Genomic DNA, 19,813 nt, shown 5'->3' with positions numbered 1-19,813 from the left:
CTGTGTGGAGGAAAAGCAGTGACAAAGCAAGGCTCTGATGTTGTCTCACACTGGCAAAGCTGCCAAAGGAATGGCTGCCAATATTTCAATATGGAAATGAAGAGGATATTGAGTTGGATTGTCCTGGGGTGTCTCCTGTGCACTGCTTTTAACTGGTGACATGATCTCATAGCAGCTATATGGGATGGTCTGGCAAGCGCACTGGAGGCCAGGGGCAGTGATTAAAAATGTTTTTGACCTGTTTAAGAACTGACCTCCAAGAATATAACTGAATCGTAGAATCATAGAATGGATTAAAGATTCCAACCCCCTTGCCACGGCCAGGGACACCCTGAACTAGACCAGGTTGCTCAAAGCCGTATCCAGCCTGGCCTCGGACACTTCCAGGAATGGGCCATCCTCAACTTCTCTGGGCAACCTGTTGCAGCGCCTCTCCACCCTCACAGTGCAGGATCTCCTCCTCACGGCCCCCGAGCCACAGCTCCGTCCGAGCCACAGCTCCATCCCAGCCGCAGCTCCGTCCCACCCGCAGGGCTCCCGGGCCGGGCGGGCGCTGCCGCGGAGGGCGCGGGGCGGGGCCGGACTGCGCTCCCAGAGCGCCGCGCGCGGCCGGAAGTGGCGGCGGCCGTGACGAGGGTTCCGCTGGGCTCGGGTGGCGGCGGCGCTGCTTCTGCGGAGGGCGCGGCGGGTCCCGGCGGCACCGGCACCGGCACCATGGTGAGCGGGGCGGCCGCGCCTTGGCCAGGGGAAGGGGGGGGAAGGCAGCGCCGGGCGGGGCGCCGGCGGCCGCGCTCCCTGCGGGCGCGCGTTTGGGGCCTGGAGGCCGCGCCCTTCCCTTTCCTTCCCACGCGGTGCCCGCGGGGGGCGCGGAAGGTTCTGGAGCCGGGGCGGGACCGGGCCCCACCGGGAGCACCCCCGCTGCCATCCTTCCCGACTCGCCTAGGAGCGTGGATACGATTGTTCATTTGGTGTTTGATCCTTTTGCATTTAAGGCCTTGGGTGCTTTTTAGTCCTTAAAGGCACGTGTTCGTCACTGCTATAATTAATTTTCATTGAAATGCAAAACAAAAAAAAAAAAGGAAAATAAGAGTTCCGCCCAGATATCAAAATACTAAAGCCTTACTGTGCTCAGCTAATGTGTTTTTTCGGTTCGGCTGGTTGTGCCAGTCTTCGGGCTGTGGGGTCTGATGGTTGGTCGGGCGGGTGTCGGATGTCGGAGTGAGGTGCTGGTGATGAGTCTCTCGGTCTCGGGGGTCCAATCAGCGAATGTGCACTGCAGCCTCTGGGAGTAGGTTGCACTCGGTCTTGTAGTCCTTTCATACGACTACAAGATTGCAAGACAGACTTTTAAGAAAGAGTCAAGGTGAATTTATTTTAAGTATGCTTTTCATCAAAACCAAATAGGGTATAGAAGTAATTTTAATATTAAAACAATTGTTTAGGTTGTTAGTGTAAAGGATTTGTTTTTAAAATGTGTAGTTTTGTTAAAGCTAGAGGAATATTCTTGTGTTAACTGTGTTTTAGGCATCCATTTCTCTTGCTCCAGTGAACATTTTCAAGGCAGGTGCAGATGAAGAGAAGGCAGAAACAGCTCGGTTGGTAAGTTTAATTCTTTTAAGAAACTGGTAGTACTTGAGATAATTAAACTTTGTCTTTTCTATTGCTAAAAATACTTTCTGTGTATGATGATGTGGAACTTCTTGTCTGTCTTTCCTTGTTATGTTTGTGAACAGAAGGGAGGAGGAGTGTTGTTTATACTGACAATTAGATAAACTTCATTGTTCAGAAATTTAAATAATTTGGTACTGTAGCTCAGAAGATTGGTGTTTTATTGGAAGGCATTTCTTCTGGCTTTGAGGCAGGCTTTTTTGGTTTCTGTGATAATTAAGTATATTTAATCTGTATGTCAAAATGTAGCAGCTAAGAAACTTGGACCCAGCCTCCATTGAGAGAAGTGTGGCTGTGGAAAGGTTGCGTTAAAATGTCTTCTTGAAAGCTATGGGACAGTGTATAACTCTTGTGTGAGAGTAGAAATAAATTGTTCCTTCAGGTATATTTATTTTCATTTCAGTCATCCTTTGTTGGTGCCATTGCCATCGGTGACCTAGTCAAGAGCACCCTGGGGCCTAAAGGCATGGTAAGGCAGCTGCAAGCTCTCAGTAGTCATACCTGTTAATTTAGCTTTAATGGTTACAGTACGTTTTCAACTAGTATTCTAAATCTTGCATCTCGTAGGACAAGATTCTTTTAAGTACTGGGAGAGATAGCTCTGTGACAGTTACCAATGATGGTGCAACCATCCTGAAAGCTATTGGAGTTGACAACCCAGCTGCCAAGGTCTTGGTTGGTGAGTTCTTAAAGGCATGATATTGCTTCATTTGTAACTTTATTATGTAGTTTTTATTTGTTCTTAGAAAATTATTCTTGAAATACTGTGAAAAATGGAAGGGAGGGGGAACAGAAATCCTGAAACAAGGAGTGCAAGGTACTGCAAGAGTTGTGGAACTCCGCAAAAGTAAGATTAAGGTATATGCTGCTCTTCAAAACTGTTCTGGGATATTGTTTTCCCTCAACCCTGGTTCGTCCCAGGAGTCAGAAGGAACAAAAGACAGCTGTGTACCCTTCTTTTTTCACTGGGAAAATTTGGAACAGAAATCTACAGGGGAACAGAGGTTTTCTCTGGTTCTCCCTAGTTTAAATCTCTCTTTATAACTCAATGAACATTGTAGTCTGGACAGAGTTTACCTTTCTGATCAACTGTTTTTCTGTGCCAGTGGTCTAGTTCTGGTGACGAGCAGGGACCTGAGCGATTGGGTGTTAAATTTCTTAAAGATTTCATGTTTACTGGGTCCCAGTTTATCAGCAGTTCGTGTAGCATACTTGGTTATTATAGTCTTTGGTGCTGTATGTATAACTTAGAGCTTCTGTCCAGCCAGACTTCCTTTTGGTGACCATCTTTAGGACTGGGGACAGGGGGGAGTAGCTCTTGACCATCACCAGGCTGGAATTGGAGAATGGATTTAAAGGATGCTGAATTTGATTTGCATCTTATGTTCTTCTGTGGCTTTTTTAGACTTCCCTCTTTAAACAAATAGTAAGATTTGTTTTTCTTTTCCAAACTGGTACAAGAGAAAAATAATTGTATCTGATACTGGTGAGCATGGTATTTTGAGTCAGAACATTAATACCATGTCTTCCTTCTTCAGATATGTCAAAGGTTCAAGATGATGAAGTTGGCGATGGAACTACATCTGTCACAGTGTTGGCAGCTGAACTACTGAGGGTGATGTATTACAGTTTTTCAAATGTGTTTCTGTTTGGCAGTGTACTCGTGTGATACCACCAGTAGGAGGTGTGTTATCCTATGTTTGTGAAGAGGGCTCCCAAGGTATGGAAGGAATAGCTTGCTCTGTTGCTGTTGAAATTGATAGGGGAAGAAAACAATCTTTAGCTATTGTATTAGCATTTTTTTTATTGTTTTAGACTATTGTTCCTTATTTATAAACTCTCAAGTATTTTAAGTTGGTACATCTTAGGAAATTGTCTTCTGTTATGTCATTATGTAAGTGAAACAGAGAAGCATTACTCTTGTAGGTCAGTTCCTGGATATTGCACTGGGCAGCATGCAGCACTGCTTAGTTGTGATGATCAGTCCTCCAAAATCCTTTTCTATAACATTAATGAGAAAAAAAACCCTGTTAAATTCTGTTCTTTGCACAAAACTTGAATTCATACTGTTTCTTTAAACTCTGCATGGGTTTTGTGTGTATGTAGAAGTTTACACTGCAAACTTTAAACCTGAAATTACTATGAAAAAGACTTGAGAAGTGAGTAATTCTTGTTAGCAGAGCTGTGCCAGAAAAGCTGATCATCTCAAATCCAGGAACTGGGATCAAGAGCGTCTTAGAAATGATCCATCAGCTTGCCAAATTCCTAAAAAAATAGAAGATAGCTTTTTTCCAACTACACTTTAAATTGCATCTATATGTGAACAGGAAACTGATCTGAGACATGAAATGAAAGATTGCTGTTTTGAAATATAAGTCTGGTTGCTCTTCATATTGGAGTTAACTTTTTTTAAATTAGAATTTCTTGGTGATATTCCATGGGCAGATCATATTTGCCTAGGATGGAAAATACCTGCCAGTAAGGTGACCTTAATTTTGTTTTTATAGCTCTCTGGCTTTTACTGCTATTCAGAATTTTCTGAGTACTTAGTCGTGTCTTTCCTAGTTAGTGTAACTGTATCTTGGGGGGGGGAATAATTATTAATTTCATTTAAATAGGAGGCAGAATTACTGATTGCAAGGAAGATTCATCCTCAGACCATCATTGCAGGCTGGAGAGCAGCCACAAAGGCTTCAAGAGAGGCACTTTTGAAAGCAGCTGTGGATCATGGGTTAGTAATGTCCATTTGCTGTAACTCTTTATAAAAAACTACTCAAGATCGAAACACCAATGAGGGTTATAGACTACTGGTAAACTCTGTCCTCTCTTTAAAGTAGTATAAAGGTTGAGTTAATGAATTTTAACGGTTAAGAAAACAATACTGCCTTTTTTTCAGGTGAATTATAGAAGCTTTATGATATTATTTAAAATACTTATGATGTGCAGAAACAAAATACAAGCAATAATTTGCTCCCTGGAACAAAAATCTGAGCTGTTATTTCAGACTTCATAGTTGGATTTTTAAATGTGACTGTTTTCCTTGCCTTACACTTGGAGAGCACAGACTTTCTAAAACTGAATGCAAAAGTTCTCCTAATGGAACTCGTATTTCAAATAGGTTAGATTGTGGGACAGTGGAGGGTTTCTCTGCAGCATTCCTCAAAACAGAGCATGGTACACGCAGATACAGGCTAGAAGAAGTGGGCAGAGGCTCTCAGGGGTAGCTAATGATAGTAAGGCTTTTGGACTTTCCAGTTTAATTGAACTGTCTTTATTTTAGTAATGATGAAGTGAAGTTCCGTGAAGACTTGATGAACATTGCGGGAACAACTCTTTCATCAAAATTACTTACTCACCATAAGGACCACTTTGTCAAGCTAGCTGTAGAAGCTGTTCTTAGGTTGAAAGGTTCTGGTAATTTGGAGGCTATCCATGTCATTAAGAAACTTGGTGGAAGTTTGGCTGATTCCTACTTAGATGAAGGTAAGTCTTTGTATGTTGACTGTATGTGCATTCAAGAAATAAAGCTGTTAAAAGTTGCACATCTCTGCAAATTTGTCCTAGGAAACATTGTTACGTTACTATTAAGACAAATACTAAATATAAGGGGATTTTGTAGTAATTTAAATGAATTGTTCTCCTTTTTTAATTTGAAGTCTTACAAGACTTTTCTGTTACTACAGGCTTTTTGCTTGACAAGAAGATTGGTGTAAATCAGCCAAAAAGAATTGAAAATGCAAAGATTCTTATTGCAAATACTGGTATGGATACAGACAAGATTAAGGTATGTGACAGAACTACTGTTGTATAACTGTGTTCTTGTAAATGAAATTTTGAGACTGAACTCTGTTTTCCTTGATATAGATTTTTGGCTCTCGCGTTAGAGTGGACTCTACAGCGAAAGTGGCAGAAATAGAACAGGCAGAAAAAGAGAAAATGAAGGAGAAGGTAGAGCGTATTCTTAAACATGGGATTAACTGCTTTATTAACAGGTATGTATTTCTTGGGAAAAGGAGAGAGTTACAAAGTAGCAATATTTTAGTATTTTACTAGTGTGAAGAACATTATTTATTCCTGTGTCTAGTATTATGTGCTCTTGCCTAGTGTTTAATTGAGTCACCTGGCTGACACCAATGCTGTTTTCTGTGCTTCCCCTTCTGCACCATGATCCCCCTCTTTTTATTTGTTTTATTTTTGTTTTGTTTTAAAGAGGATGAACTGATAATATTTGTTCCAGGAGCCATGTTTACATCTAGTTGAAGCAAAGTCACTTTGCTTTATACTAACAGATTTGTTTAGTTATGAATACCAGCAGCGTTGTTGGTAACCCATGTGCCCCCTTCTGGGGGGAAATTGCTGCTAAAAGAGTTTGTGCTGCTCAGTGCATTTAGTTCAGATTAAACCTGCTATGCTTTTTCCTGCATTAAAATGCAGGTGCTGGAGTACTGCTCCAAGTTCAAGAGGGTTTGGGACATGTCTATGACCCTTTTGTGAACCTTTTCTTTTATACACATCTTTGAAAGTATGAAAGATAGCCATTTTCATATCTAGGTTACTTTTCTTTGTTAGCATTGTGCTGCTCTCTTGAACTGTCACAGTGCAAAACCCCATTTTTTTAATGATGAAAAACACTTCTGCCTTTCAGTAATTCTCATTTAAGTGAAACTACCATAGGTTGCAAGCAATTTGACACCTGCTGGTTCAGCACATCATGTAGTCTACTGGGAAGCTGATCAGCTAGTACTACACCACAGGGTAGGACTTGTAAGAGTAGCACTGTTTTCCACAGTAGCAAAAGACTGCACTCTGAGTGCATAGTGCATCATCTAACTCACCTTGAAAATTTGTGTCAAACATCTGTAAGAATGATGAATCTCTTTAGTCCCTCCATCTATGTCTTCATATGTATTGTGTTCTAGTATAGGCAAAATGAGCACTCTGTCGAGTGAACATGGTACAAATACGGAGTCCAAGAGTCAGGAGTTCTGTTGTCAAATTGATGGAAGAGTCCTTTGAATTATGCAAAAAATATAAATGCATAACTCCATCACTGACACAGGTAGTTGTTCTAAGGAAGCTCATGTAGCCAGGCTAGGGGTATTGCAGTTAGATTGATGCTTAACTTTCAGATTTATTCCTGGGTAAAATTGACTTCTGCTTATAGGATGTAGATTGACTTCTTTTACTGTAGATGTTAACCAGGTAAATTGTGTTGAGGAGATGCTTGACAAAGGTCAAGGCCATGTGGATCCAGAGTAGGAAGAATCTTCTCTGTGTATACCCAGCAACACCAGTTGTCTGTTTTGAAGATAGATTAGAAACATCTTTTTTTTGATGGAAATGGCTTCTCCCAGCTCCTGCTGAATCTCTGCAACACTCAGTCTCTAATCTGGAAGGGAAAAATAATTTGGCGTAGCACTCCTGAATGGTCATTAACCATTCAGTTTTGGGTGACTTCATTCTAGAGAGAGTAGTACACATATTAATAAGGGAAGATGTTGTTCTAGTACACCCTGCTAGAATAGGCAGTTAAGTGTCCAGCAGGCACTTAGGATCAAAGGACTTAGAACTTCAAGCACATGGCTCCTTGTGCTTAGTGTGATAGTGTTTCTTCAGGGGAAGGGTATTTCAAAAAGTATCATAGTTTTAATTAATTTTTTTGGATTTAGCTTTGTATGTTTTCCTATCACTGTGTTTGCTTCTGTGTGGTGTAACATTCTGTGTGTGGCAGGTGCCTCATACATTGACTTCTTTTGTAGCTTTCAGAAATCTACCCCATGTCCATGCTTCTGAGAATCTGGTGGCCTTGTTACTCTGGTATTTTAGAAGGTTTGTTCTGTGTGTAACAGAGAAACTTGTTTTAATTGCAGACAGTTGATCTACAACTACCCTGAGCAACTCTTTGGAGCTGCTGGTGTCATGGCTATTGAACATGCAGACTTTGCTGGTGTAGAACGTCTGGCTCTTGTCACAGGTGTGTAGAGTATCTTGTCGTGTGAAACTTGGAGGGTCATGTTATTTGTTTGATCTTTAGTAAAGGTTAAACGTACTTAAACATACTTTTTTCCCCCCAGCATCTGTAAATAAAGGATCATAATGCTAACTGTGAGATACAATTTAGCAAGTTAGTGTCAGTTATTAATTTTCTTTCATATTTCAAAAATATTAAGTCCCTACTTGATAAGCTTTTGAAATGTTTGTTTTCTAGAGAAAAGATGAAACTTAGCAATAGAAAGAATTAGATGATGACTCCACAAATTAGCACTAGTTTTTGGTTCGATAATGCCATCTTGTCCAGAATGGCTGGGTTTTTTATTATAATGATAGAGAAGACTAAAGAGTCACCCTTTGTTAAAAATGTGGGCCTGAGTCAATGACTTGAGGTGGACCTCAAATGACAGGAACAGCCTGGATATTTTGAGTGGTGTTCAGTGTAAATGTGATTCTAGTAACTAATGAAAATTAAACATCTGGAATGCTTCAGTTGGTTGCCATTGCTGAAGTTAGAGATAACTAACTGGAATATCATAAAAAGTTGATCGTGAAAGTGATGAGGAGGATGGAGAATTGCTTTGCAGGGAGAAAGGAACTGACACTGACTTGTTTAGCTTTGCAAAACTGAAGTAGCAATTGTGTATAACTGTAGGCACATTGACACAGGCAAACACTTGATTAGAGGAACATTGCTTATATTCTGGAACAAATTCAAACCAAATTTTGTAGACCATGGTGGATCAAATAGTATAGCTAAAAAACCAAATTTTTAATAAGCACAAACTCTACTACAAATCTTGTTTTTTCTTGTACTGCTACAACTACAGCTGTGCTGCAAGTTAACGTGGAATAATTGAGCATGCATGGGGAATGCATACATGTAAATAGTTTTTTAATAGAAAGATTAAAGTATTAGAACAGTAGTCTGTTCAGAGACATTTTGGTCTTTGTAGTACCTGTTTTGCTTACAGTATGGCAGTTTACAAGTTGTGTACAACACCCCTGCTACAGTGTGGCATGAGACTTGTGATTCGGGAGAGTGGTGGCCACTGGTTCTCAGCCATCATCAGGCAGGCAAAATGGATACTGTCACAAGCTCAAGTTTTAAAGCATAAGAAACTCAGTTTAGTATTTGCTAAGTACTTTATCAGTAAATACTATGAAAACTTGAAAAATACTGACATTTTAATTTAGCGAAGATGAACATTTATTGTCTTATCCAGACAGAACTCAAAAGCATTGTAGTCCTTGTGATGTGAAACAAAACATTGATGTTTTGAGGATTTATCAGCATTGGTTGAAGGTTTCTGGTCCCATATGCTGACATAAGAAAGTTTTGGCTTATTGGTATTTTTAATTTAAATTTATTTGGGGGCAATTATGAGGGTGGTTTTTTTTTTCAGACACCTCCCCTCCGGTTAGTCCTTGTCTGAACAGATGCTTTTATTGTGAGCTCTGATTTCTATATGGTCTTATGTTTGTAGGTGGTGAAATTGCATCAACCTTTGATCACCCTGAGCTAGTAAAACTAGGAAGCTGCAAGCTTATTGAAGAAGTCATGATTGGAGAAGATAAACTCATTCATTTCTCTGGAGTAGCAATGGGTAAGTGTTTAATCACTAATGACATGTTGTAACCTTTGTGTTAACCCTCTGCTAACGCTATTCAGTTACGAGTGGGGCATAGGAATTTTGTAATAATTCATGTAACCATTTTTATTAAAGCCTTGCTCTCCAGTAAAAATCTCATAAAGACATATGTTCATGGTTGAAATTGTGTATGTTTAGTGTTATGTAAGTGAACAGAGCCATTTGTAAGGATGGGAACCAAGACTTTGGCTTTGGGAGATTAAATTTACAAGTAGCAACATGTCATACTCTAAGAACTTGGGAGCTTGTTCTAGTAAATGCCAATACTGTAAGTTTTCACGGGTTGTTTTGAGGCAATATTTTCTATTAATAGCATAGTGTACATAATTTGATTCTGTCTGTGAAATGTCATCATACTTTCTTTTCCTCGCAAAATTAAATGATATAAAACTTTGCTATAGTGATAGCAAAACCTTTAAAAATACTTTGTGATAGCTTCTTTATGTGTCTGTGGTTTCTTTTTTTAAATCTTTTTGTGTTTGTGCTTTCTAGGTGAAGCTTGCACCATAGTTTTGCGTGGAGCAACACAGCAGATTCTAGATGAAGCAGAGAGGTCTTTGCATGATGCTCTCTGTGTTCTTGCCCAGACTGTGAAGGACACTCGAACTGTGTATGGTGGAGGTGAATATTACATTCTTTATACTTGGTACATGATACATATTTCGTGTTACTGTTCATCAGATATGTAACATCGGTGTGTCTTCAATAAATAGGTTGTTCAGAGATGCTGATGGCTAATGCTGTTGCAGAACTTGCTGTCAGAACACCTGGCAAAGAGTCTGTTGCAATGGAGTCCTTTGCTAAGGCTTTACGAATGGTGAGTTTATTTAATCAGATTGCTGGATTAAGAGACAAAGTTTCACAAAATGTACTAATTTATGACATCAGATAGTTGCTTCACTTTAAAAATTTTGTTTGTTAGAATAAAAAAGTGAAATTTAGCAACACATCTTGGATGAACAAAGGAGGAAAAGTTGTTTTCTGTCTTAGAGAAAAAGTACTGGTATTTTAATAGTTCTGTGTGTTACAGAATTGTGAATGTTCATATGCTAGCCTTTCTCTAATTGGTTTTTACTCCTCTTACCTGCAAGCTAAAAGTGCTGCAGAAATAGCACATAAAAATCTCATCTTATTTAGTTGACATCTGATTTAGAAAAGAGCAACTCTTCTGTTCCATTAGTGTTCTACTGCTGTTGGGTGTATTCATACTCCAGTACTATCTAGAAGCTTCTAGGCTTGCATTAGAGATTGCATCTTAGTAGGAAATAAGAGTGTCATAAGAAATATTTATAGAATTGTGCTATTTGAGAACAAATTGCCTTCCTGTAATTTAGGGAAATTTTTAGGGAAAACCTTTCTTAGGAAATGAAAGACTATAGGAAAACATTTCTGCCAAGAAAATAAAATTCAAGAGCATGGTAACACTTGACATTACTTTGCACTGCTGTCACTGAAACAGTGAATGGAATGATCAGGTGGTTAATGCTTATCAGCAGGCTTATATTCTGAAAATTAAAATATTTCTCCAGTTGTAGTCTAACTTGATGAAAGACAAGATTCTTTTTTTTTTTCCCTATCCATGTAAAATGAACCAACAAATCTGCTAACATGCTTCTGTCCTCTCTGCTACTTTCCTTACAACAGGGTCTTATACAAAATCCTTAGAAAGGTAGTTTGTTTTTTTTTTTCTTTCCCTGTCTTCTAATCACTGCAGTAGATCATCTGCCATGTTTTTGAAGCCTCTTCTTGAAATTCAGTTGTAAACTAATAATGTCAAAGTATGTTTCATATTTAGTAGGGATCAGTCCCTGCGTTAATTAAAAAAAAACCTGTGTTTATCCTCTTAGATCCCAACAATAATAGCTGATAATGCTGGCTATGACAGTGCTGATTTGGTTGCTCAGCTCAGAGCTGCTCACAGTGAAGGGAAGACTACTTATGGACTGGGTAAGGGGCTCAGTATTATTTCTGTGATTGAATTGCTGTTTGGCAGGCTGATCAGGCTCATTACAGTTGATCACATGTGTCTGTCGCATATATTCAGCCAGAACTGAGTAGGTTGATTTCTGTTTGCTTTGCACAGACCTTAGGCATCCTTTATCATTTTACCAGGCTTTTGACAGTAGAGTGAAAACCTTTGTTTTTGAAGTGGATGGTTTCTACCTCTAAAAAAAACATTTTCCTTACTTACATTGAGTCTAGTTACATGAAGCTTAAAAAGAAAAACATTGTTTTAAATGCAACTGAAAACCCAGCACAAGCAAACACATCCTCCTCCCTGTCCCCCCCCCCAATCCAAAAAGAAAACAACCACCACAAAGTTGTAGTGAAGAACTCTGAAGTTAATATACCTAATGAAATAGTGCTGAGAGTCCTGTCAGGATCTTATCTCCTCTTCGTAGTGTATACAGTTTTCATCGTTAATTTTTTGTGTGTAATTGCAACGTTAGGCTTAAATCAGGAGCCTTGAGGTGAAAGACTTTATTTAATACTTCCCTTACTATCAATATGGTTTGTTTGAGCAGGTAAGTTACTATGCTCTCACCTTCTTATAATTTCCGTAAAAAAATGCCAAGTTAAGAAAAAAAAACACAACCTCTTAATGTGTTTCTTCCAGATATGAAAGAGGGTATCATTGGAGACATGGCAGTTCTGGGAGTAACAGAAAGTTTCCAAGTTAAGAGACAAGTTTTGCTGAGTGCAGCTGAAGCAGCAGAAATGATTCTTCGTGTAGATGACATCATTAAAGCAGCACCAAGGTATGATCTGAGCATCTGAATGGTCAGTTACAGTGGTATACAGTAACCTCCTTCTGTGGAAGAGTAGCAGTGCAGAAAAACCTTGTTCTAAAAATGCTTTATTTGAAATGAAACCTGACATCTGACATACTGATGTTCATATTTGATAATTTTATTGCTTTAGCAATATGACCAGACCTTTAGAGCCATCAGTGAGCTTATGTTAGTGTGCCTGAGTAATGCCTAGTTAATCTTAGATCAGCAGCTACTCCTGGCATATATAGCACTGAAACATCTGCAAAACCAGCTGACAAAAATGTAATGTATCATGCTGCTTTTTTTTTTTCTTTTGGCAACAATTGTAATGGAATGCTCAGCTGCTTCTGAGCTGGAATCTGCAGCTTAAGCAAAAACATGTTTGTTAAAAAGTTTGGGAAGAGTTGCTGCTCTTGGGCAGATTATCCCATGTCCACCTGCTATCAGGTAGTTTGCACTGCTTATTGAATCACAGGTTTTTTCGCCATGATTGCAGGTGCTGTGTTAGCTTTGAGGTGATACTGCCTTTTGTGCTGTGAGATAAAGCTGGCACTGAACACAAAATACCAGCTAAAGATTTAAAATAGGAGTGGGTGGGGAGGGGCTGGTGTACATCAGCGTGGGTGGGAATTTTCTGATTTTTCTTTTTCTCCCCAGAAAACGTGTACCAGACCATCGCCCATGTTAAATCTTCTTCGGTACCTGAGGATGTGTGGACCAGATCTCACCTAGTAATTTTTTTTTTAATGATGTAGTTTTCGTGAGGTTATGGAACAGAAGCTTGAGACAAGCAGATCTCCTTCAATGGCACTGTCTTCAGTTGGTTTTAACTTACTGGAACTTACATGTGTTGTGGGAAGAATTCACTTTCAAGTAAAACGGGTTTTATACAACCCTATTCCTTCTGTTCCTCTCCAGGTTCCACTTAAAATACACAGAAATAAAAAACAAAAATAAAAAAAATTCCGATTCACTGAAGTTGTGTTTCTTTGTGTAGAACCAGGAAGGGCAGTTCCATTAGGACAGCAGCAATGCACGTCCTTGGTCCTCAGACGCTTCAGGCAGAGACTAGACCCTTGTGGCTTGCTGGTTTGGGTTGACCTGGTGTGTTTAGTTAAGTGGTGTATTCCAGTTTTGGCTGCATAGGTTTTGAGTTGGGAACCTTGAAACAGGCTCCGAAGTTAGGTGGTATCTTTTTCTTGTGGTCCTGGAATATTACTCTTCAGCTTTTTCTCTTCCTTTCATTATATAAAAAAAGAGGAACCTTAGCTAATGATCAAAACTACAACTAGGTGATTTTACAGCTTTTTACACCACAAATTTTATGTAGATAGGAGTTCTGCTGAGGGGAGTTGAGAGCAAGATGCGTTTTGGGAGAGAGAGCAACATTCTGCATGAACAGTCTGAGTGTTTAACTGAAGGGCTCTGGACGACTACAAACATGTATAATAGAGGGCAGTTAGCAGAAAATGTTTCAGACTGCTTCGCATTCTCTTCACACACACCGCCCCTTTCATGTCTGCTGTAGCCTGTCTTTATATTTTTTTTCCTATTCTAGTAGTTGCTGCAAAGGCAGTGTGTTCCTTAATTGGGCTGATTTCTTTATCCATGATCATAAGGAAGTCTGTGATGCCTGCAGCAGTCTGTACATGGATTTGTGATGACTGTAAGCACAGGCAAGTGGAGGCCCTGTTTCTGGAAGCCCAGAGGTGCTCGCCAGGCGTTGTGACTCTTCTGGCCCTTGCACACATAATGCAGTGCCTGGCAAACATCAGGGCAAGTCTGCCAAAGCAGAAACATTAATTTGAAATAAGGAAGTATGTGTGCAAACATTTTTCTCCCTTAGGTTTCCTAAAGTGAAGGGAATCTACTTACAGAATGCTCCCCTGAACTCTCAACACAGACTCTCTTCAGCTCTCCAGAAGTGACAATACTGTCTGGAGAGAGCTGTGAGAAACAGACCATTGACAAGCCCGTGAAAGCACTTTCTCTCCCTCCCCTCAGATAAACACAGTACTGGGTCAGTTCTGTAGGAAATAAAACATTGACCTTGGATGTTAAAAAAGCCCCAAACTCTTCTGCTTTCCTTTTGTAGGAAGGAATTGTTGGAAAGAGAATTCTGTTAATTCCAAAGAGGTATGGTTTGACTTGGTAAGCTGCTAATATACTTTATTTAATTTGACTAGTAGCACACTATATGGGTGCCAGCCAAATCCACATTTGGACTTTCTTTAACAAGACAGCAAGTGCTAGCAGAATCTGTATATCTCCAAATAGTTTTTCAGGCATGCAGATGACATTAAACAGTTACAAACTGGCATGGAATCAAACCTTTTCTTGAAAGTCAACTGCCCCTTCTACAGGCTGCACTGGTGAGGCAGTTCAACTTGAAGAGAGCACCACCAAGGGCTCTCCACTCGTTACAAAAGCTGTCTTTCACTAAATTCAATAGAATCAAAAGTTTAAAATTTCATTTTGAGCCAGATTTCTGTATTACTAGATTAAAGCAAAGTTTCCTTTAAAGAAAAGTTAGTTCAGTGCAGTTTGAAGGGCATCTAAACTGGTCAGAGTTGCAACCTGGAGAAATACCTGGCTGAAATCAACTGAGTAAAGTTTGCCTCAGCTTCAGATGATGTGCAGGCCTACAGTGGCAGGCTCCTAGCCCTGGGTTTTATTATGCAAGTTTACCTTTGCTGCTCTTGTGGTTTTGCTACTTGAGTCAGACTTTGATTTTCTTCTTTGCTACTGCGTGAAAACTTGTCCTGTACAGCTGCCCTTACAGGCAGTGTTGTTGGATACAAAAACTAGCAGCAAAGCCTCTACTTTCCTCACCATCATCTGAAATGCTGCTTGACAGTAACAAAGTTGCAAATTTTACAGGAAGAAGGCAGCACTGATAAGAGCAGAGCTCCCTGTTACCTACGTGCGGTGCAGTTTCCTTGATAGTGCAGCCAGGGCTCCGCTGCCACTTCCCATGTGGCAGGCATGGGAATCTTCAAGCTGTTGCTGCGTTTCAGATAAGTCATTTGAGACAAATGCTGTTGCTGTTGCTTTAGAGCTGTGGCTCTCAGGAGTGATCACCTTGAGCAGTGGCTTCCAGCTGAGCTCAGACACCAGCAAGGTGAAAGTGAGAAGAATGAGCCCATGGGTGAAGAGCAGCAAGTCCATACATGCGCCGTGCAATCCACCCATGGAAAACATCTAAAGTAAGTCTTCACCTCTACCGTGAACTCAGTGGTCCCGTCATGGGAGGAGGAGGAAAGGGAGGAATAAGTCTGCTCTAGGGGTGCTGTGTGAAAGAGCATGTCTGTACAGGAGTTTTGCTGTCATACAGCTCCAAGCTGCTGTACCTACCCCTGAAGACAAGCCAGGCGGTGTGGTGGTGCCTGGACACCAGCACGCAAGGAAGAGGAAGAGGTCAGGCGGTGGTGTGGTGCGCTGCCACGTTCGCCAGAATGGGAAGTTGAGCATCAGCAGGGCTCGGCTTCTGGCTTGGTCTTCGCGGCAGGAGGTAGCAAGGGTTTCTCGTCCAGCGTGATATCTATCACTGCCCCGGACCGCTTGCGGGGCTCAGGAGTCTCCTCTGACCACCTCCCCACCCTGCGCACTCCCTTGGCCACTTTGGGAGCGTTCCTGCAGGGGTTGTGGTCATAGATCACCAACTTCAGGCCAGGGAGATGAGCTAGGCTGGGGAAGAACCGGATGGAATTGCGGTCCACGTCGATGACCTCCAGAAATGGCATGTTCAGGAGCACAGGAGGAAACTCAGAGAGCAGGTTACCTGACAACCAGATGGTGCGCAGCTCCTGCAGGCACTGCAGCTGGGGAGGGAGTGTGCGCAGTGCGTTGGAGCCGGCGTGCAGGGTCTTCAGCAGGCTGAGCTCACACACCACCTCGGGCAGGTACTGCAGGCAGTTGGACTCGATCCAGAGGGTCTTGAGGTTCTGCAGGAGCCGCAGCTCAAGGGGCAGGCTGCAGAGCTTGTTGTTGCCCAGGTAGAGAATGCACAGCTGCTTCAGTGTGCACACAACTAGGGGCAGAGCTTTGAAGTTGTTGAAGTCCAGTGCCAATATCTGCAGGTTTTGCAGCTGCTCCAGCTCGGGGGGCAGATGGTTCAGGTTGTTGTCACTCAGGTACAGCTTAACCAGTTCCCGAAAAGAGCAAATGTGCAGAGGCAGCCGCCTCAGCTGCCTGCCACTCAGATCCACCATTTTATCCACTGGCATCTCTTCTAGGTCTTCTAGGAGGTACTTCTGGCACTTGTTGGAGGGCACAAAAGCAACTATGGCTTTCAGACTGTTGCCCATCCTGGGATTTTGTTTTGGGATGGCCGGGACTGTGAGGGACAGGGGCCCACCTTGGTTTTCTCCTGCTGTGCACTAGCCTGCCAGTAACTCTGTCTTCCCAATATAAGGCTTTGTTTACAGGGCACCAGCCGTTAATCTCAAGGGCTCTGAAATATTTCTGATAACCGAATGAGTGTTTGGTGATGGGGATTATAGACAGGTCTCCCTCTCTCGCCCACACTCCCACTCACTGCCTCCAAAAACATTCCTTCTTGCCTCTTCTTGCGCACTGTAAGTGTTCTCTGATTTTGCCCCAAACAGTCACCCCAATGCCCCAGCTCCTACCTCTTGTTCTCACTGTGTGGCCAGTAAGGGCAGTGGGGGTTGGCTTGGTAAAGTAAATTCCACAGAAAGCCAAATTTTTAAACTCAAATGTTTAACTTTTATGAGACTTTCAGCAGAAATGTCAAATACAGTCAAATTGTTTAAAATACCAGTCAATATCTGACTGACTTTCCAGACAGATGGCACTTTCAGGGATGTATTTTGCAAGGTGCCACATAGTTTCAGAGTGTAACTTGCCACCCGGTAGTTATCTTAAAGTTTTAACACAGATACTTGGTAAACTGCTATCTTGACCTGTTCTACTATTTATGTTCCCAATTTAATGGTATTTATTATAGGCTCTGGCACTCTTGGCCTTTTTCATTACATTATGTTTTACTTTTTGTCTCAATCCCTATTTAATGAGCTATCACAAACTGCCAAGGCTGTTCTCCATATACCTTTCTGCTGTGCTACTGTAGTTCCCATGTCTGTACCTAAACTTGTCAAGAAACTCCCATGGATTTAATTCCATCAAGATTTTCACTTGTTATGAGTGAGATAAATATAATGTTAAAAAGTTACATGACAGTGTAAACTGTTCTCCTCCTTCTCTCATCAAGACCCATTTTGCTATTCAGATCAGGAGTACCTCTGATTTCTAGGAGGAACATTCCCATGTGGAGGAACCTCTGCATAGTTTGACTTCTTGAGCTGCTGCTCTTTTAGGCTTTCTTGGGGATTCATGTGTCCCTGCCCAAGGCAGGGGGGCTGGAACTACATGATCTCTAAGATTCCTTCCAACCCAAACCATTCTATGATTGTCCTACCTCTCTGTTGGCTATGGCTGTACCATGAACCTTGGATGGGAGAAAATTTTCTTCAGTCTGCAGTTGTTTTCTGGGCATAAGTGCTACACTACCAAAATCTGTGACTGCTGAAAACCACGCAGTCTTGGAAAAACAAAAGGCAGAGCAAACAGAAGATTGAGAAAAAGGCAATATCAAACAGTTAAGGTGGCCTCTGGATCTCTAGTCAAATCTAATAGAGAGCTCTCTACCATAACTTGTTTTCAAATGTAAATCAAGCCTTAGCTATCAATTGGATATAGGCTATAGGATGTTTACTAGCCTTTTCCCTGCAAGATGAGTGGCTGTGCCATGCAGGAGTGATGCTATGAAATGTATGGAGGGCTTCCCTCAGGGAGGAGAACAACAGGGAGGGCGTCTGGGAACCAGTATTGCAGCAGGATGGAGAACAATGAGTCCTGAGACCTGAGTGCCATAAAATAGGCATGGATGGAAAAGCTGGGCAGAGAATCAAGCCTGGAGAACAAAGATAATGTCACATTCATCTGTAGTGGTGCTGTGGAAGAGAGGTGCTGAAAATTCCCTCTCTGGTGACAGAAGGCAGGACGTGCTGTGCATGGCATCCCAGCAGCAACAGGCCAGTTCACACTGAACAAACATCTCCAACCAGTCCCTTCTTTACTGCTCTAGCACCACGTGCCCTGTCAGAGGAGCACCGTGGGGAATGTGTAATTTCTGGATTTTGCAGGGCATCCTTTTCCAAGCAGTTACCCTGGAATGTGATCTGACATTTAAGAAAATATTCTCATTCAGTGGGTTGTTGGATTTGTTTTCATTTCTAAGCAACTGTGGCACCTTCTAAAGGCAAGGGTCCCTCCTCCTAAGGCACTGTAGGTTACAGTTGTGGAAAACCAAATGCATTTGGCATAAATAATAATGAATTTACATCCATGGTGAAGACATGTCCCTTAGACAAATCTTTTCAGATAACCTACTAATCAGAACAACCTGAAAGTGTAGGTACAAATATATTAATAATATAGCGTAGGCATATTTTTCTCAATAATCCATATGTAGACAAATAACTTCACAATGTACTCTGTCTATAGACAGAAATGGGGATATATTTTTTCTATTTGAATTATTTCTACTTAATGGAACTTTTAAGCTGCAGATAACTGTTTCTTAGGGATCCTCTGGATTGTAGTTTAATCATTATTCCAGCTTATCAAAAAAAAGTCATGATGACCTTCTGTTGCTGTATTTTGTACCTCTGTTAGCTAAATGAATGTCTGTTTGGAATATACTGTGAAATCAGAGAATTTGGGAAAGAATAACCTTCATATGTGGATTAATAAAGGGCTACATTTGCAGTAAACTGAACAATCATGTTCTTTCTGAGAATCAAGAACTCAGTGGAGCCTCTAAGGCAAAGGCAGTCTTCTCAGTAGGCCCAGGTGGTGTTTTGAAAGCCACTTCACGTCTTCAAAGTTATCATGATGCCCTCCAACATGAGCATTAATGACTTCCCAGAAGCATTTTTGGCATTTGAGGAAAAGTTCAAGTGATAAAGGCGTTCAGCACAGACATTGTCTTACTCTTGTCAAAGTGTCACTGCCCTACCCCGGGGCTTACTGTGCATCAGGTGGCAGTGGAGTCTCCTTGAGAAATGCCTTTGCTTTCTGGAAGTTCACAAATGGCCACATCTTTGCTGACCAGTCTCATTTCCAGCATCCAGCTCCTGCAGCTCAGTGATTGGGATGACTGTGGGACAGAAAATGTGGATGTTCACTGATAACTTGTGTAAAACCCCCGAGTCCAGAAGAAATGGGTAACATTACTCAGAGCTAGATAATTGAACACAAAATCACAATAAAGTAGAAATCAATATGCATTTTTGAGATTCTATTATTTTTTGAAACAAAATATGGTAATAGAGATGCTGGTGCTTTTTCAGATCCAGAGCTCTGCACACAGCTGTGTGATGACACCATGCTCAGCCTTTGCTGAGTTTGTTTAGCCCTCACAATTTTGGAGGTACATTAGAAAAAGCAAACTATGTATTTCAAAATCCAGGGGACTAATGAATAGAGCTCTAAACTTACTGATTTTAAGGTTCTCATGCCCATTCTTAATTAGTCTGACATAACAAGGGAAGAGATTAAAAGGAACAATTTTTAAGAATTTCTTTAGGATATTCTGATAATCGTTTGCATTGCATTTCTTTAAAGTCTGTGACAGGCATTTAGACCCTGTCTTTTCTCACAAACACCATGTGTTTTGTTTTTTCTGCTGTTTTTTCTTGACTG

At 41.1% G+C, this 19,813-nt stretch overlaps 2 protein-coding genes across 2 annotated transcripts; one reads left to right on the top strand and one right to left on the bottom strand.

The window, feature by feature from the left end:
* Positions 1-300: 300 nt before the first annotated feature.
* On the top strand, positions 301-13,058 carry CCT2 (chaperonin containing TCP1 subunit 2). Its single transcript, XM_051795327.1, has 16 exons — positions 301-717; positions 1,525-1,599; positions 2,072-2,137; positions 2,236-2,347; positions 3,207-3,283; positions 4,287-4,399; positions 4,949-5,151; positions 5,352-5,452; positions 5,533-5,660; positions 7,539-7,642; positions 9,147-9,266; positions 9,804-9,932; positions 10,025-10,128; positions 11,159-11,258; positions 11,929-12,070; positions 12,743-13,058. The coding sequence occupies exons 1-16, from the start codon at positions 715-717 to the stop codon at positions 12,771-12,773; spliced, it is 1,608 nt and encodes a 535-aa protein (XP_051651287.1). The 5' UTR covers positions 301-714; the 3' UTR covers positions 12,774-13,058.
* A 2,497-nt stretch (positions 13,059-15,555) lies between these two features.
* Positions 15,556-16,392, bottom strand: LRRC10 (leucine rich repeat containing 10). Its single transcript, XM_051795329.1, has one exon. It carries the CDS (start codon positions 16,390-16,392, stop codon positions 15,556-15,558), a length of 837 nt encoding a protein of 278 aa, XP_051651289.1.
* Positions 16,393-19,813: the final 3,421 nt, after the last annotated feature.

Source organism: Manacus candei, unplaced genomic scaffold (assembly GCF_025592945.1).
Source record: "Manacus candei isolate 608988 ecotype Guabito, Panama unplaced genomic scaffold, ASM2559294v1 h1tg000043l, whole genome shotgun sequence".
In the NCBI taxonomy this organism is placed as follows: Eukaryota; Metazoa; Chordata; class Aves; order Passeriformes; family Pipridae; genus Manacus; species Manacus candei.
This window is presented reverse-complemented; position numbering and strand designations above follow the sequence as displayed.

Bases quoted from the DNA above. Each gene is read 5' to 3' on its own strand.
- CCT2 (XM_051795327.1), top strand. The intron at 3,284-4,286 runs GTGATGTATTAC...TCATTTAAATAG, and splicing joins TGGCAGCTGAACTACTGAGG to GAGGCAGAATTACTGATTGC. The intron at 4,400-4,948 runs GTTAGTAATGTC...TCTTTATTTTAG, and splicing joins AAAGCAGCTGTGGATCATGG to TAATGATGAAGTGAAGTTCC.
- LRRC10 (XM_051795329.1), bottom strand. From the start codon at position 16,392: ATGGGCAACAGTCTGAAAGCCATAGTTGCTTTTGTGCCCTCCAACAAG.